The 19,367-nt window shown below is 28.9% G+C and overlaps 1 protein-coding gene across 1 annotated transcript in view; it reads right to left on the bottom strand.

Annotated features, from left to right (window-relative positions):
- The window catches only part of LOC142324775 (prolactin-releasing peptide receptor-like), a 414,884-nt gene extending 411,286 nt beyond the window's left edge, over positions 1–3,598 (bottom strand). The window contains exon 1 of the mRNA XM_075365750.1: positions 3,440–3,598. Coding sequence (XP_075221865.1) covers positions 3,440–3,598 — 159 coding nt within the window. The remainder of the gene's footprint in view (positions 1–3,439) is intronic.
- Between the last annotated feature and the right edge of the window lie 15,769 nt (positions 3,599–19,367).

Raw genomic sequence — 19,367 nt, 5'->3', positions numbered from 1 at the left:
CAAGCTTTCCGTTGGTCGCGAAGCGACTTTTGTTCTTCTCCCTGCACGTCTAAGTCTGTGTAAAGTAGACGATCTCGCAAAGCATCCTTGAGCTGCTCAAACAGATGAAAGTTACAGGGAGCAATATCTAGGCTGTAGGAAGGGTATTCCAGTACCTCAAAATTCAACTTGCTGATGGTTTGAATGGTGTGGCGAGCCGTGTTCGTTCGAGCGGGCTGCCTTGATACCCATCGCACACTGATTTTACGGAAACCGAGTTCGTTGTGGATGATTTGATGGGCAGAACCTTGACTGATGTACAAAGAAAATGCTATCTCATCGATGATAACTCATCTATTCGCTAGAACCATCTCTCGAGCTTGTTGAACCTTGTCATACGTGGTGGAAATTGACGGACGTTCTGCTCCTGTTCATGCGTCACACATCTCCGGCTACTATTAAATTTCTCGATCCACGAAACAACACTTTTAAATGTTAAAATTCTAAGATTAATTTCAGCTGCTTTCACGTTTTCCGACCAAAGAAATCGGGTCACTTCTAGTTGTTCCTCCTTAGTGCTAACTGCTAGCAGTGAGAATATATTTACACTGTAATAGCTGGAAGGCAAATGACGCGATCGGCAACAAATTTCGTACTCGTGACTGCAGTCTTTATCAATTCTAAGCACGCATGCGCAGAAAACAGTATATAATTCTTGAAAGCATTGTGTTGTAGTGTGTTATGGCAAAAGTGTAGATAATTTTTTACTCGCCTTCGTGTGTATGTAAAGGGAATTTAAGAATTTAATTGTTTTTAAATAACTTAACCGTTTAAAAAAAATATTGTTCAATTCGGTTCGTTACATTTCAATACAGGCACTGTATCTACCTTTCCTGACATAGAAGTACCCATTATACGGTATAGTTATACGGTATTATACGGTATAGTACAAGCCGTATTCCAATCACCTCTAATGTATCTATCCTACTGGCCATTTTCTCGACAACAATGTAATTTTTAATACCACGTGACTTTGTACCATTTATAATTCATGTTTTGGTATAAATTTTGAACATTCAATTTTGGTTTTTATTTTGGACTGTCAATCACAAAAAAAAAAATATTTTTTTTATTTTAAGGAATTTGAACTTTATTGTGTGTTAAAGTACTTATTTTATCTGAACATAATATTGAAAAAAGCAAATAGTATAATTTTTCATTGTAATGTTATATATTGTATTTGAATCATAATGTACTTTAGTTAATTAAATTTTGGAATAAATCCTTTTAATTAAATGTTAATAGATTATAAAATTTATTTTTAAATTAAAAATGATTCAACTGCATGCAGTTGTAAGTTCCAGGGTATAATTTTCACAAAATGTGAATACCAGGTTATTAAAAACGTAAATTACCCAAGATATGTTTAATAGATTTATAGGTAGCCTGAATCTATTCTTCTTTAAATATTGGACAAATAAGACCTTTTAAACTTGAGAATAGATAACATTGTACGACACAGATTACATTGCAAAATTGATATATTAGTAAGTATTTTGTAAGGATTTGAAAATACAGTTGTATATTATTCATATTTAACTTTTTTCTTTCTAATTTTAGTGAATCCCTTTTAAATTTGAACGGAAATATCTCGGATTTTTTTTAAAGTAAAAAGAAATATATTTAATAATACATTTTTGTTATTTATTACTTTATTTCTGCTATTATTTTATTTATTTATATTTTAATAAGTCTGTAGGTCCGTGAGAAGACTGAACGTATCTGTTAGGTTACCTGCTTGCATCATTGCTCTTTATTTTCTGCAGATGTAACAACAATATACCAATTCGATCTTTCAAATCACATCATATATTAATCATTAATTGCCTACCACCACTAGCCATTAAGAAACTGTTTTCTGTATTTCACTTAGTATTGGTACCTTATGACTATACTTCGCATTTTTCTCAAATGAGTTTACTATCCATTACTGTGAAATACGTGAGAAAGTTATAGAAAAGAAATGAGAGATTAAGTTTGACAAAACGTAATTGAGTGGTTTGACAACTGTGTTGCAGCTGAATACAATCTTTTTCTATTGTGTCCCTCAACGTTGAAGAGTACGGTTAAAATTGACGTGAAATCTTATAGTAATAACTGCAGACAGAACAGAATACAACCAAGAAGATTTTTTAATTCAAATACATTGACGGAATGTATTTATATTAATATAATTGTTATTAGAAACACATTAATCAATTTCTTTGATTTATAATTTAAAATACTTATGTAAGATACATTTACAGTTAACACTATGAGCTCACGGTAATAATTAAAATGGTATACCCATTTTCAAGAACAACAATCATTTCATACCAGACTTATTTGGGAAAGAAATAGTTTCTCTTTTTCCTGGAGAAGAATATACATTGCATATTGGCACGCTAAGTCTCTAGGCATGTAATAGTATTTTTTCTACCTGTTATACAACACATTCATTGTCTTTATCACAATTACTTTATTTAATGGACATAATTACTTTCATAGAAAGCAACTTTTACTAGTTTCGCTCTTACCTTAGATGTTTTACATGTTTTCCCTGCAATAAAAAGTGGTGTAAAGATAGTTCAAAGGTATTTTTGCTATGGAAATCTATGCTTTATCAGCCTTTAGTCTTAATTTCAAAAATTTATTAAATATTTTATTGATAAAAAAATAATAAGTAAAATTTAACCACCAGAGTTAAATCTTAAATTAAAATTTATAACAGAAAGTTTTTTTGTCTTCAGCCATTTGACGGGTTTGATGCAACTCTCCAGGAATTCCTATCTAGTGCCAGACATTTCATTTCGGTATACTCCCTACATCTTACATCCCTAATAATTTGTTTTACATATTCCAAACGTTGCCTACCTGCACAATTTTTCCCATCTACCTGTCCCTCCAATATCAAAGTAACTATTTCAGGATGCCTTTATATGTGACCTATAAGTCTGTCTCTTCTTTTAACTATATTTTTTCAAATGCTTCTTTCTTCATCGATTTGCCGCAATACCTTATTTATCACTTTATCCACCCATCTGATTTTTAACATTCTGCTATAGCACCACATTTTCAAAAGCTTCTAATCTTTTCTTCTCAGATACTCCGACCGTCCAATTTCACTTCCCTATAAAGCTACGCTCCAAACATATACTTTCAAAAAGGTTTTCCTGACGTTTAAATTCATTTCTGATATAAGCAAATTATATTTCTGACTAAAAACTTGTTTCGCCTATGCTATTTGGTATTTTATATGGTTCCTGCTTCGTCCTTCTTTAGTAATTTTACTTCCCAAATGACAAAATTCTTCTATCTCCATAATCTTTTCTCTTCCTATTTTATAGTCAATGGTCCATCTACATTATTTCTAGAAAGTTAAATAATTGCAAAACAAAAAGAATTTATTACGCTAACTTACCTCAAGATCAATATAAGTTGTATAGATAGGATACGGCAGAACAATGCAAATAGCCATTAACCAAGATCCAGTTGCACAAACAAAAGCAGGTACACGCGGTTTTATCGGATCCTGTAGAAATCTATGTCTATCCAGAGCAATTAAAACGAAGGTCAGCATTGTCACGTGAATTGGAATATCCTGTAAAAAATAAACCAATACAAAATTATGATGACATCTAAAAATAAAATTGTTCAATATATCAGTTTAAAGGAACAGTTATAATTGTGTATTTATTTTAAACTTTTGTTTAAAATAAATATATACTAAAATTAAACTAAATGTACAAGTAGGAAGGAAGGAGTTGCTGGCTGATAAGCATCACGTAGGTGTTTTTCTTCGGTTTTGGATTTTAAACTTAATTATCATTAATTTAATTTATCTCATTAAAATAACTTTAAACAACTTGCTAGTTGTATCGTTATTTAAAAAAAAGAAAGTTAAGTAAATTCTTTAAATGTTAACTGTATTAAACATATTAAATTTAACAAGTAAATTCCATTTTATTTTACATATGTATATATTGACGACATTTTAAATATTGCTTGCAGATTTAATTTTAGATATTGTTTTAATATATATTACTTTTTGTGTTTAAAATTATTTTCAATATACTATGTATGTAAGATGTTAACAAATTTTGACAGCTCGTAAATGATATTTCAAGCTTTAAACATTGAAAAATGAAATTTTGTTAATGCTGGAACGTCGAAGCGATCTATTGTTTAGTAAAGAAAACCACCGGGGTTTCTCTTTGCGAATCACGGCAAACAGTTTTAAATAGGAAGGTAGGGTTGTAACAAATCATTTTAAAATAAATTATAAAAGAACATTAGGCTACAGCAACCCTAACCAAAAAAGGGGTAATTTAACATTCTTCACAACTGGGGGGTGAAAAATAGGGGTCAACTAGAGTGTAAAACTACCAAGGGCTGAAATATAATGACCATAAATAAATAAAAATATTCAAATGAAATTTGTTAAAAATAAAATTTTATTTTATAAATTGTTTACATTTATTTTTCATGTCGTCACAAATTTATGGCTACATATTTCTCCCAACGGTGAACCAGTTTTCTCATTCCGCCAATAATAATGCCGGCGTCTTTCTTTGAACCAAAACCTCACTCTGATTTTCATTTTAACATCCGTGATGAAGTATGTACTCTTATACCCCTCTTTAAACGTGAAAAGAAGTAAAAATTGCAAGTTTCAGTTTGGGACGTCCTGTAAGGCAGTTTTGAAACTAGCAGTAATAAATATTAAAACGCTGCCACCTGATTAGGGTTATCGAAGGGATTAGAGTGTGGGAAATGTCATCAATACTATTATTAAATAAATTTCCACTATTTTTTTTACCATTAATGAAAATGTGCAAAGGAATAACGTAATAAACAAGTTGAATTATCAAATAATTTTGTAAACAGTTTTTATTAAAAAAAGACTGTATTAATAAAAAAAATAATATATAATTAATTTCTAAATAATTTTATTGAAATGAGTATCGGTGAATTAATATCTCAATACATAGTAAACAAGCCAACGTCAGTTTAATAATATCCACTTAAACATGCATTCTTTGCATGAAAAGAACGTAATTTTCAGAAGTAGAACTAATCCAATTAAAAGTTAATAAAAACGAATTTAATTGGATAAAATTGATAAAGAATTATAATTCTAAAAAAAAAAATTCTATTCTAGGACTAGAATTTGATGATATATTTATCATATTACGAATAAAAAAAATAAATTATAAAATAATTGAAATTAAAAAAAATAATAATATGATGATTCTCTATTTAAATTATATTAAATTATTCGTAACATAAAATAAATAACTATATAATTTTTGAATTAAATTTTAAAAAAGATCCTCTTAGCAATGGTGATATGTATGAAATAAAATATCCTGGTAAAATTAAATTAACGTTCAAATAAATTTTTATTAGTTGCTAGTTTCACATCATTCCGTATTATTATTTTTTTCGTAGAATTCATATATTCTATTTAGCTCTTCACTGTATTTAAATAAAAAAAATAGATTTGCCGCTTAAACAAGAATTTAATCTAAAACCATCTACTAAAAAGCGATTATGAACTGTGTTCTATTTAAATATATTTCAGTATTATCAAAAAAAAAAAAAAAAAAGATTAATTAATGATAAAGTTAGATCATTTTTATCAACCTTAGGTAATTAAGTTTGATCTAGTATAATTAATTTTTATTGATTTATATTTTCTTTAATACAGATAAAAAAAATCATCAGAAATTACGGTTTGCCACCGAAAACGTTTATGAAAAAAACTAAAAAATATTTCAACTATTTAAGTAGTGCTTTTAAGAATTTCATTTTTTTTAAATTCTTACATACTCCAATTTTTTTCAGTAATTTTCTAAAAACGGTTGAAACGAAGGTAGAAATTACATTAAAATTTTCTAAATACAAAAGAATTTTAAATCCTTATAATGAAATATTAAGTTAAATTAAGCAGTAATATATTATTGTGATTGTTATTTTTATTGTAGAAGTTTTCTGTTACAAAAATTATGAATTTGCTATTTTCCAATTTGTTAATCATGATTCTTTGTCTTCACTCATTCCATTCGATCCATTTTTCTACAAAACTAACAAATCCATACTTCCTTGTACATATTCTCCTTATAATCTTCTAAATAATATCCTTTCTTTCTTCTTCTTTCGTTATGTTCATCTAAGGATCACGTAACAATTCCATTTCCTTCTCCTTTGTTATTGCCTTATGTTCCACTACTCTTTCATCTTTTCGCTCTGTTTTTTCCTTTCCTTGAACCACTTTGTACTAGTTCTCTTATCCTTCCTGACTTGGAATCCTTCTATTTTCTCCATTTCCTATGAAACACATTTTTTTCTATTATTTCCTCTTTTATGTTGTTTCTTTCTACATCTTTTCTTATTTCTTTGCATCCAGCTTGTTAACCATTTTTCAAAAGGGACTGGAAAATCTGTTAAATATCTTTTCTTTATCTATTATTTTTTTTTAATATATTTCGTTACATATCAGGTTTGGCAACCACTCATTACTCGTTACTTTCTTGTAAGTTTGTCTTCTGTGGTGAGTCTATCTTTCAGATTCAACAGAATTCAACTGAACATTTGCATTTCTCTGAAGGAACAGCACCTTCTTTCAATTTTTATACTTTATTTTTTTCCTAATGTTTGTAAGCATCCCAATTCTTTTACATCCTTTTCATTCTTTTTTTCTTTTAATGGTCCTTTGTAAAAGAATTATTTAGCTATGACATATCAAACAATCCAGATGTTTTCTTCTTTCTTAAAATTTCCACCAAATTCTACCCTTTTTTTATTGTTTTTAATACATCCTCATTTCTTAAATTGTCTGCTCATTTAATTTTTTCAAGCTTCTTCACATCATATTCCAAAATTTCGACTACTTTTCCTACTTTGTTACCAACCACAATTAAGATCCATATTAACCACACTCTACACAAAGTATATGTCTACATTTTCTTTCAATTTAATCACATTTATTACAATTATTAATTATTTAATCTTTTCAGAAACTTTTTTCCTTTTATCCTGCTTATTATTTATTATTTTTTTAAATAGAAAATTAAAAATATCTTCCAGTACAAATCATTGAGTTCAATGTTATTCTTTATTTTATAGTCTTAGAGTTTTGTAAAATTGGTACTGTACAGTCTGAAATTTTACAGGATTTGTATTTACTTTGAATTAATTAAGATAATTGAGGGCCGGCCTCTGTGGCGCGAGTGGTAGCGTCTCGGCCTTTCATCCGGAGGTCCCGGGTTAGAATCCTAGTCAACCATGCCATTTTCACCACGCTACAAATAATTCATCTCATTCTCTGAAGCAATGCCTAAGGTGGACCCGGAGGTTAAACAAAATAAAAAAGATAATTGAGGATTCTTTTAATGAAGATATATTGAACAGTCTGACTTAAATGTAACTGGAAAATATAAAATTTTCTTGATTTATACAAATTTAAAAACAAAATTTGAACGAAAATTAATGGAATTTAAAAAAATAAATAAAATATTTTCGTTATAATATAGTACAAAAGAAGAAACTTTTCTAAAAGGGAAAAGTCTTTTTCAGCTCACTAAACAAACAAGGAAACTAAAATCTTATTAATAAAACTATTTTTGAATTAACACGTTCACTGCGGTACGGCGCATATATGTGCCGTAACAGGGAGTTGCTGTGTGCTTGTCGTTTGCGTAATTCCAGTACATTGCAGAACGATAATTTATTTAACTTAAAACTTGTGCTCTACGGGCCTCATTGTTGCCATATTGTACTTGACGACTGTACGTTACGCCACATAATGTGCCGTACGTAATGAATATTTTATTTCTCTTTATTTTCTTTTATTGCGTATTTCGCATATCTCACATCATTTCTGTTATTAAAATTTGACAAATTTTCTATAAAAAATTTTGTATTGTAATTTATAATTTTATATAATTAATAAATAATAATACATAATAACATATAATATATATAATTAATACTTTTATAATTATAATGGTATAATTTAATAAAGATGAAAAATAAAATTAAGAATTTTAAACTATATAAATGATAAAATAGCGTTCGATATTTATGTACTTAAAAAAGCTTTTTTTACAATGACTTCATCACGAAATAATATTATGTTGAAAAAAGCAATTAAATAAAAAATAAATCAATCTGTTAATTATTTAATGATTTGGGTAATGTTTATAAGCAAGCATATAAACGTTTTAAGTGAAGCGATTCGAACCCATTTATCTGGCAATAAATTTTATGTTTAGTCCAGTGTTTATATTATTATAATATTCATTTGAATGGATCTTTTTTTGAAGAAAAATATTTTAACATATATTTCATTTAGGAATAATAAGAAGACAAATCAAAATAGTGAGTAATGGATTAGGAGGCGTAATATAAAATTTATAAATAAAAATCAGCATTTATAAGATTAAGCAATATATTATGAATTACTTATTGAATAATTTATTGAACAACTTGTGATAAAATTATATGAAAAGGAAATAAAATTTCAGAAAGAGATTAAAAAACATTGTGATATGCGGCACGGTACAAATATATTCCGAAACCCATAGGGTTTTTCTAGTGATGAACGCGTCTTCCCAAATCAGCTGATTTGGAAGTCGAGAGGTCCAGCAATCAAGTGCTAGTAAAGGCAGTTACTTTTATATGGATTTGAATACTATATCGTGGATACCGATGTTCTTTCGTGGTTGGGTTTCAATTAACCACACATCTCAGGAATACTCGAACTGAGACTGTTCAAGATTACAGACATACATATCATCCTCTGAAGTAATACCTGAACAGTTATTCCCGAAGGCTAAAACAGGAAAAAATATATACCGAACGAAAATCGAAGGTCAAACAGTTCGGCATATAAAGTAAATCCGTATAAAAACTACACGCACAGTACAAAACCTCAGGACGGGCCAATTTGTCCGTACGCGTAGTAGGTAATTTTTATACGGCATCAAAGTTGCCCCCGTTCAACAAGATGGTTAAGTTCACTATTTTATCCGCCGCAGAGAACGTGTTCAAAAAAATATATTCTAATTTTTAAAGATTTTAAAAATTAAGATTTATAAGTAAAGGTTGTGAAGTAATAGTCGCATCAGAGTGTCCAATAAATTTGTGGAGTGAAGTAATTGAGAAATGTGGAATGCAGTTTAGGATTGAGAAGTGTAATGTGGTTGTGCAAGACAGAAAAAAGGAACATTCAATTGACATAACTATGAATTGTAGAAAAATAAAAAGAATAAGAGGGTTTACTTATCTGGGAACAGCTCTTTCTGGGGATAAACTCTAGAGAGAAACGAAAGATGGAGTGTATTAAATTGAAGTTTAGTAAATGTTTTAAAGATAAAATACGCGTGCACGCGCGCGCGCACACACACACACAAATAAACAACAGAGGGAATGGAGAAAATATCAAACCAGATTACTAGTGATTCCATTATATATATATATATATATATATATATATAATACTGCCAAACTAGCCGGTCTTCCCTTCTAGCCAGACCTGGGGTTTAGACTCCCGTTGTGTTTGTTATTCTCATGGTTGTAAGAACCATAATGACAAATACAATTAAGGTATACAGATCTTACAAATGCCTGACAAAGAAATTAAATTATATAAAACAGAATAGTTGTAACTAAAGTACACAGACTTTTAACGAAGAAAACTAAAACCTTCAACCCCAACAGTACTATGACCTCGATCTATGGCTTAAAATCTTTCCTGGGATAACAAAAATGTACGTTAAAAATTTTTAATTAATCGATTGTACACTCTCGCCTGATGCTGTTGCAAATGCACAGAGAGACAGAATCCACCACAAAATTTCGATTTTATTTATTTGATTCACACATTGCATGATCCATCCTACATAAAATAAAAAAAAACTGATGTGGACACTACATGACTTCCTTGTATGCCTATTAAATTACATATACACATTTTTTTGCTGCACTTCATTTAAACTTATTTCATTTTAAAGTGAGTTACGATCCTCCAGTTCTTTAATAAAGTAGACAGTGACAAAATTGCATTGTGGTGGACACCACATTGCATTACATTTTTTTGTGGTGTCCGTATCACCATTTTATATTAGTTTATATATCAATTTTGTTTCACGTTCATCAAGTGGTACGTGGTAATGTGATAACGTGGTCGGATCCGTAACCAAGGACACATCCGTTCAAATCCGACTGCATATACATATATATTTTTTAACTTTTTTTTTTAATTTAAATATATTGAATTATTAATAATTATTAAGTTCTGTAATAATTTTGAATTAAAATTAAAAGTACAGAAAAGTTTATTTCACTAACAACTTCTGATTTTTTCATATATTTCTTTTTATTGTTATTATTGAATTATTATTTATTGTATATTTTTTACAATTAAAGGTTAATAATTATTAATAAATTAATACATTTAAATTAAAAAAAGTTAAGCCTTCCCCTTATAAAATCCAAATATTTCATTAATTAAAATTTTATTTGGCTATAACTCTGGAACCAATGAAAATAAGTACCACTTTGTGGTACTTATGTTATGATATATTGTTGAAAAGCTCTCAATGAAGACTTATTACTACACTTAAGAAAAAGACCAAAATCAAATTTTTTGGATTACGTACGTATTTACGTACAGATATCACACCGAAACTAGCCAAAATGGATTGAGGAATGATCAAAATGGATATTTCCGTTGAAATTTGAAAACCGAAATTTTTCGCGGTCACAATACTTCCTTGTACGAAGTAACGGAAGTAAAATACAATTATAAATTATTATTTATTATTATATGTATTTAATTACAGAGATTTACTATATTTTCGTCCATTAGACATATTTATTTTGTGGAATATTTCATCGAAAAAATCCTCGTGTTAATAAAGTACTCAGTTTTTTTTTTGTCTTCAGTCATTTGACTGGTTTGATGCAGCTCTCCAAGATTTCCTATCTAGTGCTAGTCATTTCATTTCAGTATACCCTCTACATCCTACATCCCTAACAATTTGTTTTACATATTCCAAACGTGGCCTGCCTACACAATTTTTCCCTTCTACCTGTCCTTCCAATATTAAAGCGACTATTCCAGGATGCCTTAGTATGTGGCCTATAAGTCTGTTTCTTCTTTTAACTATATTTTTCCAAATGCTTCTTTCTTCATCTATCTGCCGCAATACCTCTTCATTTGTCACTTTATCCACCCATCTGATTTTTAACATTCTGCTATAGCACCACATTTTCAAAATCTTCTAATCTTTTCTTCTCAGATACTCCGATTGTCCAAGTTTCACTTCCATATAAAGCAAAACTCCAACCATACACTCTCAGTTAAGTAGTCAAAAAGGGTCTTTTAAAATAAAAGAATATTTTAAGAAATAAGAGACTGAATACGTAAATATTTTTTATTAAAAAGGTTTTCATTTATTTCTGTAAAATAAGTTATTTTTATTATTATTATTATTGTTATTATTATTATACTTTACCAATGAAACCATTTCTTTTAAAGAAATAAATATTTTTTAAGATAAATTTTTTTTTATATTTGATTCTTGATAATTTATAAAATTGTATTCCAGTTCTTTTTAATATATAATTTTATAGAATAGCATAAAACCAGTCAACTGAATGTTGAATAAAAATTAACATTATTTTTCATTGCAGAAATTTGTAATAAAATATTTTTCTACACTATTATGAATGTAATGGTTAAATTATTCATGAAATTTATTATTAGAACGCAAATAATTATATTATTCAGAAACGTATTGCATTAAAGATCACATCACATTCGTTAACAGTGACAAATCTCTTGAGAATAATATAAAGTTCACGCTGAATTCGTTATTTTATGTGAACATAAATGTCTTGACATTTAGATTTCCATACAATAAACCTCTGTTGATTCTATAGGTAGTATATATTTGTATCAAAAAGGAAATATAACAAATTAAGCTATTGATTGTCAATTTATGAGTTAATTTACAAGAACTAAAAATTATAACGATGGATAACGTAAAAGAATAATTTCTTCCTACATTTCAGTGTTAAAAAAAATAACAATATTCTTTATATGTATATAAATTTGAAATCCTTGAATTAGTTTTATTTATACATGTCATTTGTGAAGATCTCTAAATGTGTAACTGTGCGTGGAATAAATTGTAAGGATTTTTACAAATTTGGTAAATTAAAATTTAATATATCAATAATTGTAGTTTATTTTTCCTTAAAAAATTTCTTATGACTTTAAAACTATGGTCGCGTTTTGTTTTTAAAGATCATACCGATGCACTACAAAAAAAATCTGATATTTTGGTGTAAATCTTTAATGGCTTGTTTTGGTGTCATGGAAAATTTAAGCCAAATCGTTTAATAAATAAGTTACGAAGATGCAAATATTTAATTACTTTGAGAAACTTTATATGGAGGACACATTGCACCACAAATAAAATTCTGACACTATACAAGAGATTTTAAGACTAATTGAAATGAAAGTCCATATCTGATGCTAATAAATAGACTGACGTCACGAGACTTTTCTAATTTGTTCCGCAATCAATATTGAATGTGCAATCCTGTGCAGTTTTATATTCATGTTCCGGGACTTGAGCTAATACTATTAAACCTTTTGTACATACAGTTGTAACGTATTGGTCTATTGTGTCTTACTAAAAAGGAGTAATTTTCACAATGACTGGGACTGTATTTATTTGATTTCAGCTTGTTTACATGAGGAGGGAATTGAAAAACAATAAAGTTTTCCTGTTATCAAAAATGTAAAAGAAAAGAATAAATTCCTGATTTTCTTTATATTACCAGGAGTATATTTATAACACGAACCTGTAATTGGAAAAATTTAGTATCAATACCTTTTAATTTTTGAAAACTGTTTTGGTTTTAAAAAATTATTTTATTTAATTAGTAACGATACCCTTCTTGTGAACCATTTCATAATTTATAAATTTTCAATCTGTCAAAATTATCTCCCAATTTCTGCATTTTCCATCGTTTTGACTTCTGAACATAAAAATAATAAAGTCTTGTTTCAAAAAATGCGTATATACTTTTTAACTGACAATCTTGAAATTTGATGTGATATTTTTCGCATATTAAGAATTGATTCAATTAATATTTTTTTCAAAATCGGACAAGTAATAAAGAGATATTATATATAATAAGTGTTCGTTATATCTTAAGCACTAAAAATTAGTTGTTCTATTTATTATTCATTACTGATTTTACTGCACTAATCAACATTATTTTTCAACCGAGGCGTTACCACTCGCGCCACGGAGGCTAGCAATAATTATTAACCTATGATTGTAAAAAAATTTACAACAAATAATAATTCAGTAATAACAATAAAAAAAAAAAGTATCAGAAGTTTTTAATAAAATAAATTTGATATACTTTTAATTTAAATAAAAGTTTATGTAATTTAATAGGCGTACAAGTAAGTTATGTGGTGTCCACATCAGATTTGGTGAAACATGTGGTTATTCATTTTTATTTTCATTTTGTTGTTGGTTACTTCATAATAATTTTTTAAAAAAACATATTATTAGATAGATATAAGACTTAGATTTATTAAAACAGTAATAAAAGGACATTTAATCTATCCTAATATTTCATGTAAAATTGTTGAATTAATAACTATAAATATTTGACGTTAATAAAATCTAATATTTTAGGAATTGTGTAACTGTCCACTTAGTTAAAGAATTTGAGGATTTTATCTCATTTTCAAATGAAATAAGTTTAAATGAAGTGCAGCAAAACATGTGTAAATGTAATTTAATAGATGTACAAGGAAATTACGTGGTGTCTACATCAGATTTTTTACTACACGACAGATTGATATGTGTAACGAGTTGTCATGAAATGTTCAATTTCAAAATGGCGAACTGTACAGATGTTGGGAAGAACTCAGACTGTGTTAGCACAGTTAAGCTCTTCCCAACAGATTAACTTAACCCACGATTTCAATTCCTATTGGATGCTCTTTCTTCAAATTATAAATAAAAAAATTACTGTAATTAAATACAGAGTATATCATTCAGAAAGTTCTTGAATCATTTGTTCTTGTATCAATTGAGGTTCTATCGGAACTTTCATACCTATTCTACTCGTAAAACTAATGGAAACATTTCATATAATCATATGTCTAAAATGCACGGTTTGCGAGTTACGGCTAGTAAAAGATTTGGCTAAATAAAATTCGAATTTTTTATTTTTATTTGTTTTATTCAACTTACCTTACGCCATTTTGTTCAGAATTAAATTCTCTACAAATTATGTTTAAAAGTTTTGTATGTTTTACCCATTTAACAAAGTTATTGAACATCAAACATCAAACATAAAACATAAGATTTTTACCCCAATTTATTGTATTTAATCCTATATTTCTACGGTTGTGAAACCTATTTTAGGTTTTTCATGTTAAAAATCACTAATTCGGCACCTTAATTAAGGTCATAAAAATTTCAGTACGACCTCATTTCACCGGGGTAGTTGAAATCCGAGTGATTCTATCTTTCACTAACCGTAACACGGAAACAAACATTTTAGGATATATGTTTATATAAACGTTTCCCCGTATTTTCACAAGTAAAACAGGCTACGAAAGTCCCAGGAAAACTTCGTGATACACATTCATTTTTTTTCTCTCTCTCTTTCTATATATATATATATATATATATATATATATATACATCTTATATTTTAATAGTAAATTGGGAATGCGGCGGAAATTGCTAGTCGAAATTTATCAACCAGTTACGTCCTGTTTTCTTTTAATAGTGCTTATCATAATGGTAATAAAGTAAAATTATCTTTGGCGTTGGTTAAACTCTTTAAGATTAATTAATTACGACCGGAAATTCTGTTTCGTACATATTTATTTCATAATTCATATTCATAATAATGTTCATTTAATTATATTGTACACCTCAGTTTATAAAAAATAAATTATAAAAAGTGGGTTAAATCTACTGTTTATAAAACTAATAATTAACAAAAATTTTAAATATATAAATAAGAAGGCATTTTTTTTAACCACTAATTTTTTCTACAATTTGGTACCAAAAAATAAATAAATTTTTTAATAATAATTTAAATCGAATAAAGTAATGAACATATTTATCGTGTCTTAAAGAGAAGGTCAAGTAATCAATTTTTTTTTTTTAATTAAACAATCTTTACTGATGGCCAGTTAATGGAGCACCAAATTTTAGGATTTTATTTTTCTAGTTTGTGTTAGTGTTTCATACTAGAATGCATGTAAATATATGTAATTTTTTATAAAGTGTAATTTAAAATAACTTACGCGGTAATTTTCCAAAATGTTGATTAACATTTTTTTCATAATTTCAATAGTCCTTAAACTCCGTAAGACCTTATAGATCTTAATAAGATTTGGTTTAGATTTAGTTTGTTCTCTAATGATAAATGTGATCTTCCCTAAAATATAATTTTCCCAGTTTGAATTCTAAATGCTTTTATGCAAGTCGTATGTCAGCCGGCGGTTGAAATGGATTTTCAAATTCTTAACGCTGTTACAATCAAGTGTTAGTTTATTGTTTAGAGCTATTGCAGGACATGTTTCTTTCTTTATAATAAATACAAACATATTTTATTGTAAGTTTTGATTTTAAATTTTTACATTTTATACCTATCTTTAGTTTTAGAATAGGAGAAGAAGTTTCAGTACTTAGGGAGCTTTATAACTGACGACCTAATGTGGACAGTAGAAATTAAAATAAGCAAGATCAAGAAATAAGCAGGCATTTAATAAGAAGGAGAGGTCTGCGGTGGAAAGGTAAACGCAACGTTAAGGAAGAGATTAATAGAATGTGATACTCTATGGAGCTGAAACATGGACGATGAGAAGGTCTAACAGAAAACGAATTGAAGCTTTTGGAGAAGTGGGTGTGGCGCAGAATGATAAATGATAGATGGCATGACCATGTAACAAATTAATAAATATTAAGGAAAATCGGAAAGGACAGGAAAAAGCTAAATGTGATTGAATATAGAAAAAGGAGTTCGCTAGGACATTATATGAGAAGAAGGTGTTTATTAGTGGATGCGATAGAAGAGTTGGTGAATGGAAAAAAAGGAAATGGAAGGAAGAGATTTTAAATGATGGATGGGATTATGGAAAAGGGGAAATATGCTGAAACGAAGAGGTTAGCAAAGGGTAGAATAAGGTGGAGAGCAACAGCCGTGACAGGACGTGCTCTAATGCCAGAACACTGAATGAATGAATGAACGATCACCTATCTTCAATTTTTTTGAAATTGTCATGTAACTAAATTATTTTAAACCTTAGATGTGGACTGTACATCGAGAGTATCGATAAGATTACTTAAAATGAAAATAAGATATAAATATAATAATAATAAGTTTTTAGATTTTAATTGTAAAGAGTATTAAATTTTAAGTTCTGTTCATTTGACGGGAAGATTAAGACATCTTTGTCAGGTTTGTTAAAAAAGTTTTGATTTTACTCTACTATAATCCATTGTCATATTAGCTGTATAAAAATAATATCAATTGGCAGTTCAATCAATAATTTTTGTATTTACTGCTTAAAAAATGGTGTAAATAATACATTCGATTATGTGTATCAAGTATAAAATAATATTCTGAACGAAAGTTTCAAAATGCAATCATCCATTTTACTCGTTGAATGGATTTCGATAAAAGATTTAAATGTATGATAGCCCATAGCATTTGGATGAGATAACCTACATAGCGAATCAGAGGAATAGAGTAGTGGTGTTACCACATTTTATAGGCATTAAACTTCCTTTTCATCGAATAGTAATAACGTTGAAAATTGTTATCAGAATGGTATGGCTTTAAAATTGTCATGTATTTATTAAAGTTTTTCCATAGGTTAATATTCAAGTATTGATTATAATTTTTACATTATGCTGTCACGTCTCTTATTATAATACAAGTGAAAGGAAAAATAGGTAATTTTTGTTTTATAATAAATTATCGATTTAAAGACTTCGAACGTTTTTTTTTCATAAAATTTGAATACTTTCTCATTGAGTTCTAATAAAAGAAGTAGATTCATTAAGTTAAATATTTTTTTCAAAAGAAATTTTTTTATTAATATTTTATTTAAAATTTAAACTTATCCATCGTTTTTTTTATAGTCGCATCAACAATAATACTCATTAGCGACTTAAATAAAACTAAACGATCATAAATAATTAGACGATAAACACCAAACACTGGATAAAAACTGGAACGTAAATTACAAATGGATATTAACTATTGGAACATCACCACTGGGGTTTTTCATTGCGCACACAGTATTCCGTAAGTGATCTCACATAAGCAAAACCGCTAAATTATGTTTGTTTTTCATCTCACTCTCACAGAGAAACCGTAACAGTATTTTGATGTACTTTTTCTAGTTGAGTAAAGTCTTTACATCTTAACCCAAAGTTTAATTGTTGTCGAATAAACCCGAATAGCAATCTATGAGTAAGTGGTTTGCGGACTATTTTACATTGCAAACCTCACAACTCTGATGAGGAAAGCCAGATAGATGAGCGCAGGTTAGCTTTGGGTGCCAGATCTTCAGCCGATTTAGAATGACTTGGTCTCTTCTGTCGTTGGGAATAAAAGGTTTCTCGAAGACATTCTCCTGTATGTTACATAAGACCGTGGGAGAATCAGCAGCCAGAACTTATTCCACTGATTACGTAGTTTGACAAAGACTCTCTTTATATGTCAATTCTAAATCGGAGCGCCGTTTGTTGCCAACTTCATCGTTCGTTCTTGAGAACACCGCAATGGTTCGGGACCCATACAAATAGTTTATTCTTGAAAGGATATCATAGATTATTTGAACGATGGATTCAGATCGTATGCAGCTCAAGCTCTCAAGTACACTGATAGAGTCCGTTATTACCATGAAGCTGTTGTCACTACGGGTCTCAATAACTCTGAAAGCAGAGTAAACTGATTATGTAGGCCTCGCAAAATAATACAGATGAATAGGCACTGAGCTTATATATTATCAAGTTATCATGGAGTATTATTGAACAGCCACACTAGTCGGTCGACAGAACCATCAGTATAGCCGTGTATATAATCATTTTACCTCTTAGTCATCCCGCTAAATTGATCTCGAGCAGATCGGTAATGTGGGTCCCGTTTACGTCTTCTAGATGGTAAATATTCAATCATTATATTAATATTACATAATATTACATTACATAATATTATTACATTACATAATATTATTGGCTGCGAGCATCTGCTCGCAGCCAAAAATTGCCGCATTCTATTTCCTTTCCAAAAAATCCTCGGTACAGACTTTCCTAGTTCCTGGAGGTAGCGAAGCAGTCTGAGGTACCTCCAGGGTGGAGTAAGGACTTCTTCCGCTGGAATTGTTGAGTGCGAGCGGGCCTGGTCGCTTGCCTAATGCAGTCAAAATTTATACTTGTTTAACAATTTTCAGAAACGTTTTTTACTTACCTGATAATATACTACACAGATATTCAGTGTACTACCTATATAAGAGAAAATATGCCTCCTAATGGGGTCAATTATGCATATCGGGGTTTTGCAAAACTTGACATTTCATGAACCATCTTAACCAAACAACAGAATTTTAGCGCTGTAATTCCGGAAAATATGTATGCATATATGTATATTGGCCTCTTTTCTGTATAAAGGCATTAATATCGTTTAATTTTGGCAACTATCGTTCTAGGGGGCAGGAAGATACGGGCCTTACGGGATCCTATTTCAAAACCTTGCTCAAGGAGTAAATACATTTTTTCAAATAATCTAACACTGCTTAGGTAGATAAGAAACTTTCTGAAGGTGTTTAGTCTTATTCAAACTCCCGTTAAAGGGGAGGGGTAAATAATTTTGCTTTTTTTCTATTTAGACTTAAAATCACATTCTTGTATTTATTAAATGATTTCACTAGATTAGAATATTACTTTAATTATGAATTTGGAAAATTCATTTTTGAGGCAAGGGAGAAGAAACCTAATTTTTTTTTCTTTTTTGTCAGTTATCATTTTCGTTGATATCTTCATTCTGGATTAACCAATTTTTTATAAAATTTTAAACAATTATTTCTGAATTTAATAGATGCCTCTTAATTTTGATTTCAGTTGCTCAACGGGAATGGGAGGTATTGTAAACATTGGTTTCGTATTTTTAAATTTTACTTAAGTAGAGAATAATTTTTTATATAATTTTTACTTGCATACTTGTATATAAACTTAAGTATGCATACTTGCATACTTAATTGTCCTCATAAGAAGTCGTCT

Source organism: Lycorma delicatula, chromosome 5 (genome assembly GCF_047948215.1).
Source record: "Lycorma delicatula isolate Av1 chromosome 5, ASM4794821v1, whole genome shotgun sequence".
In the NCBI taxonomy this organism is placed as follows: domain Eukaryota; kingdom Metazoa; phylum Arthropoda; class Insecta; order Hemiptera; family Fulgoridae; genus Lycorma; species Lycorma delicatula.
The sequence above is the reverse complement of the archived record's forward strand: the minus strand, read 5'-3'. Positions and strand labels throughout refer to the sequence as shown.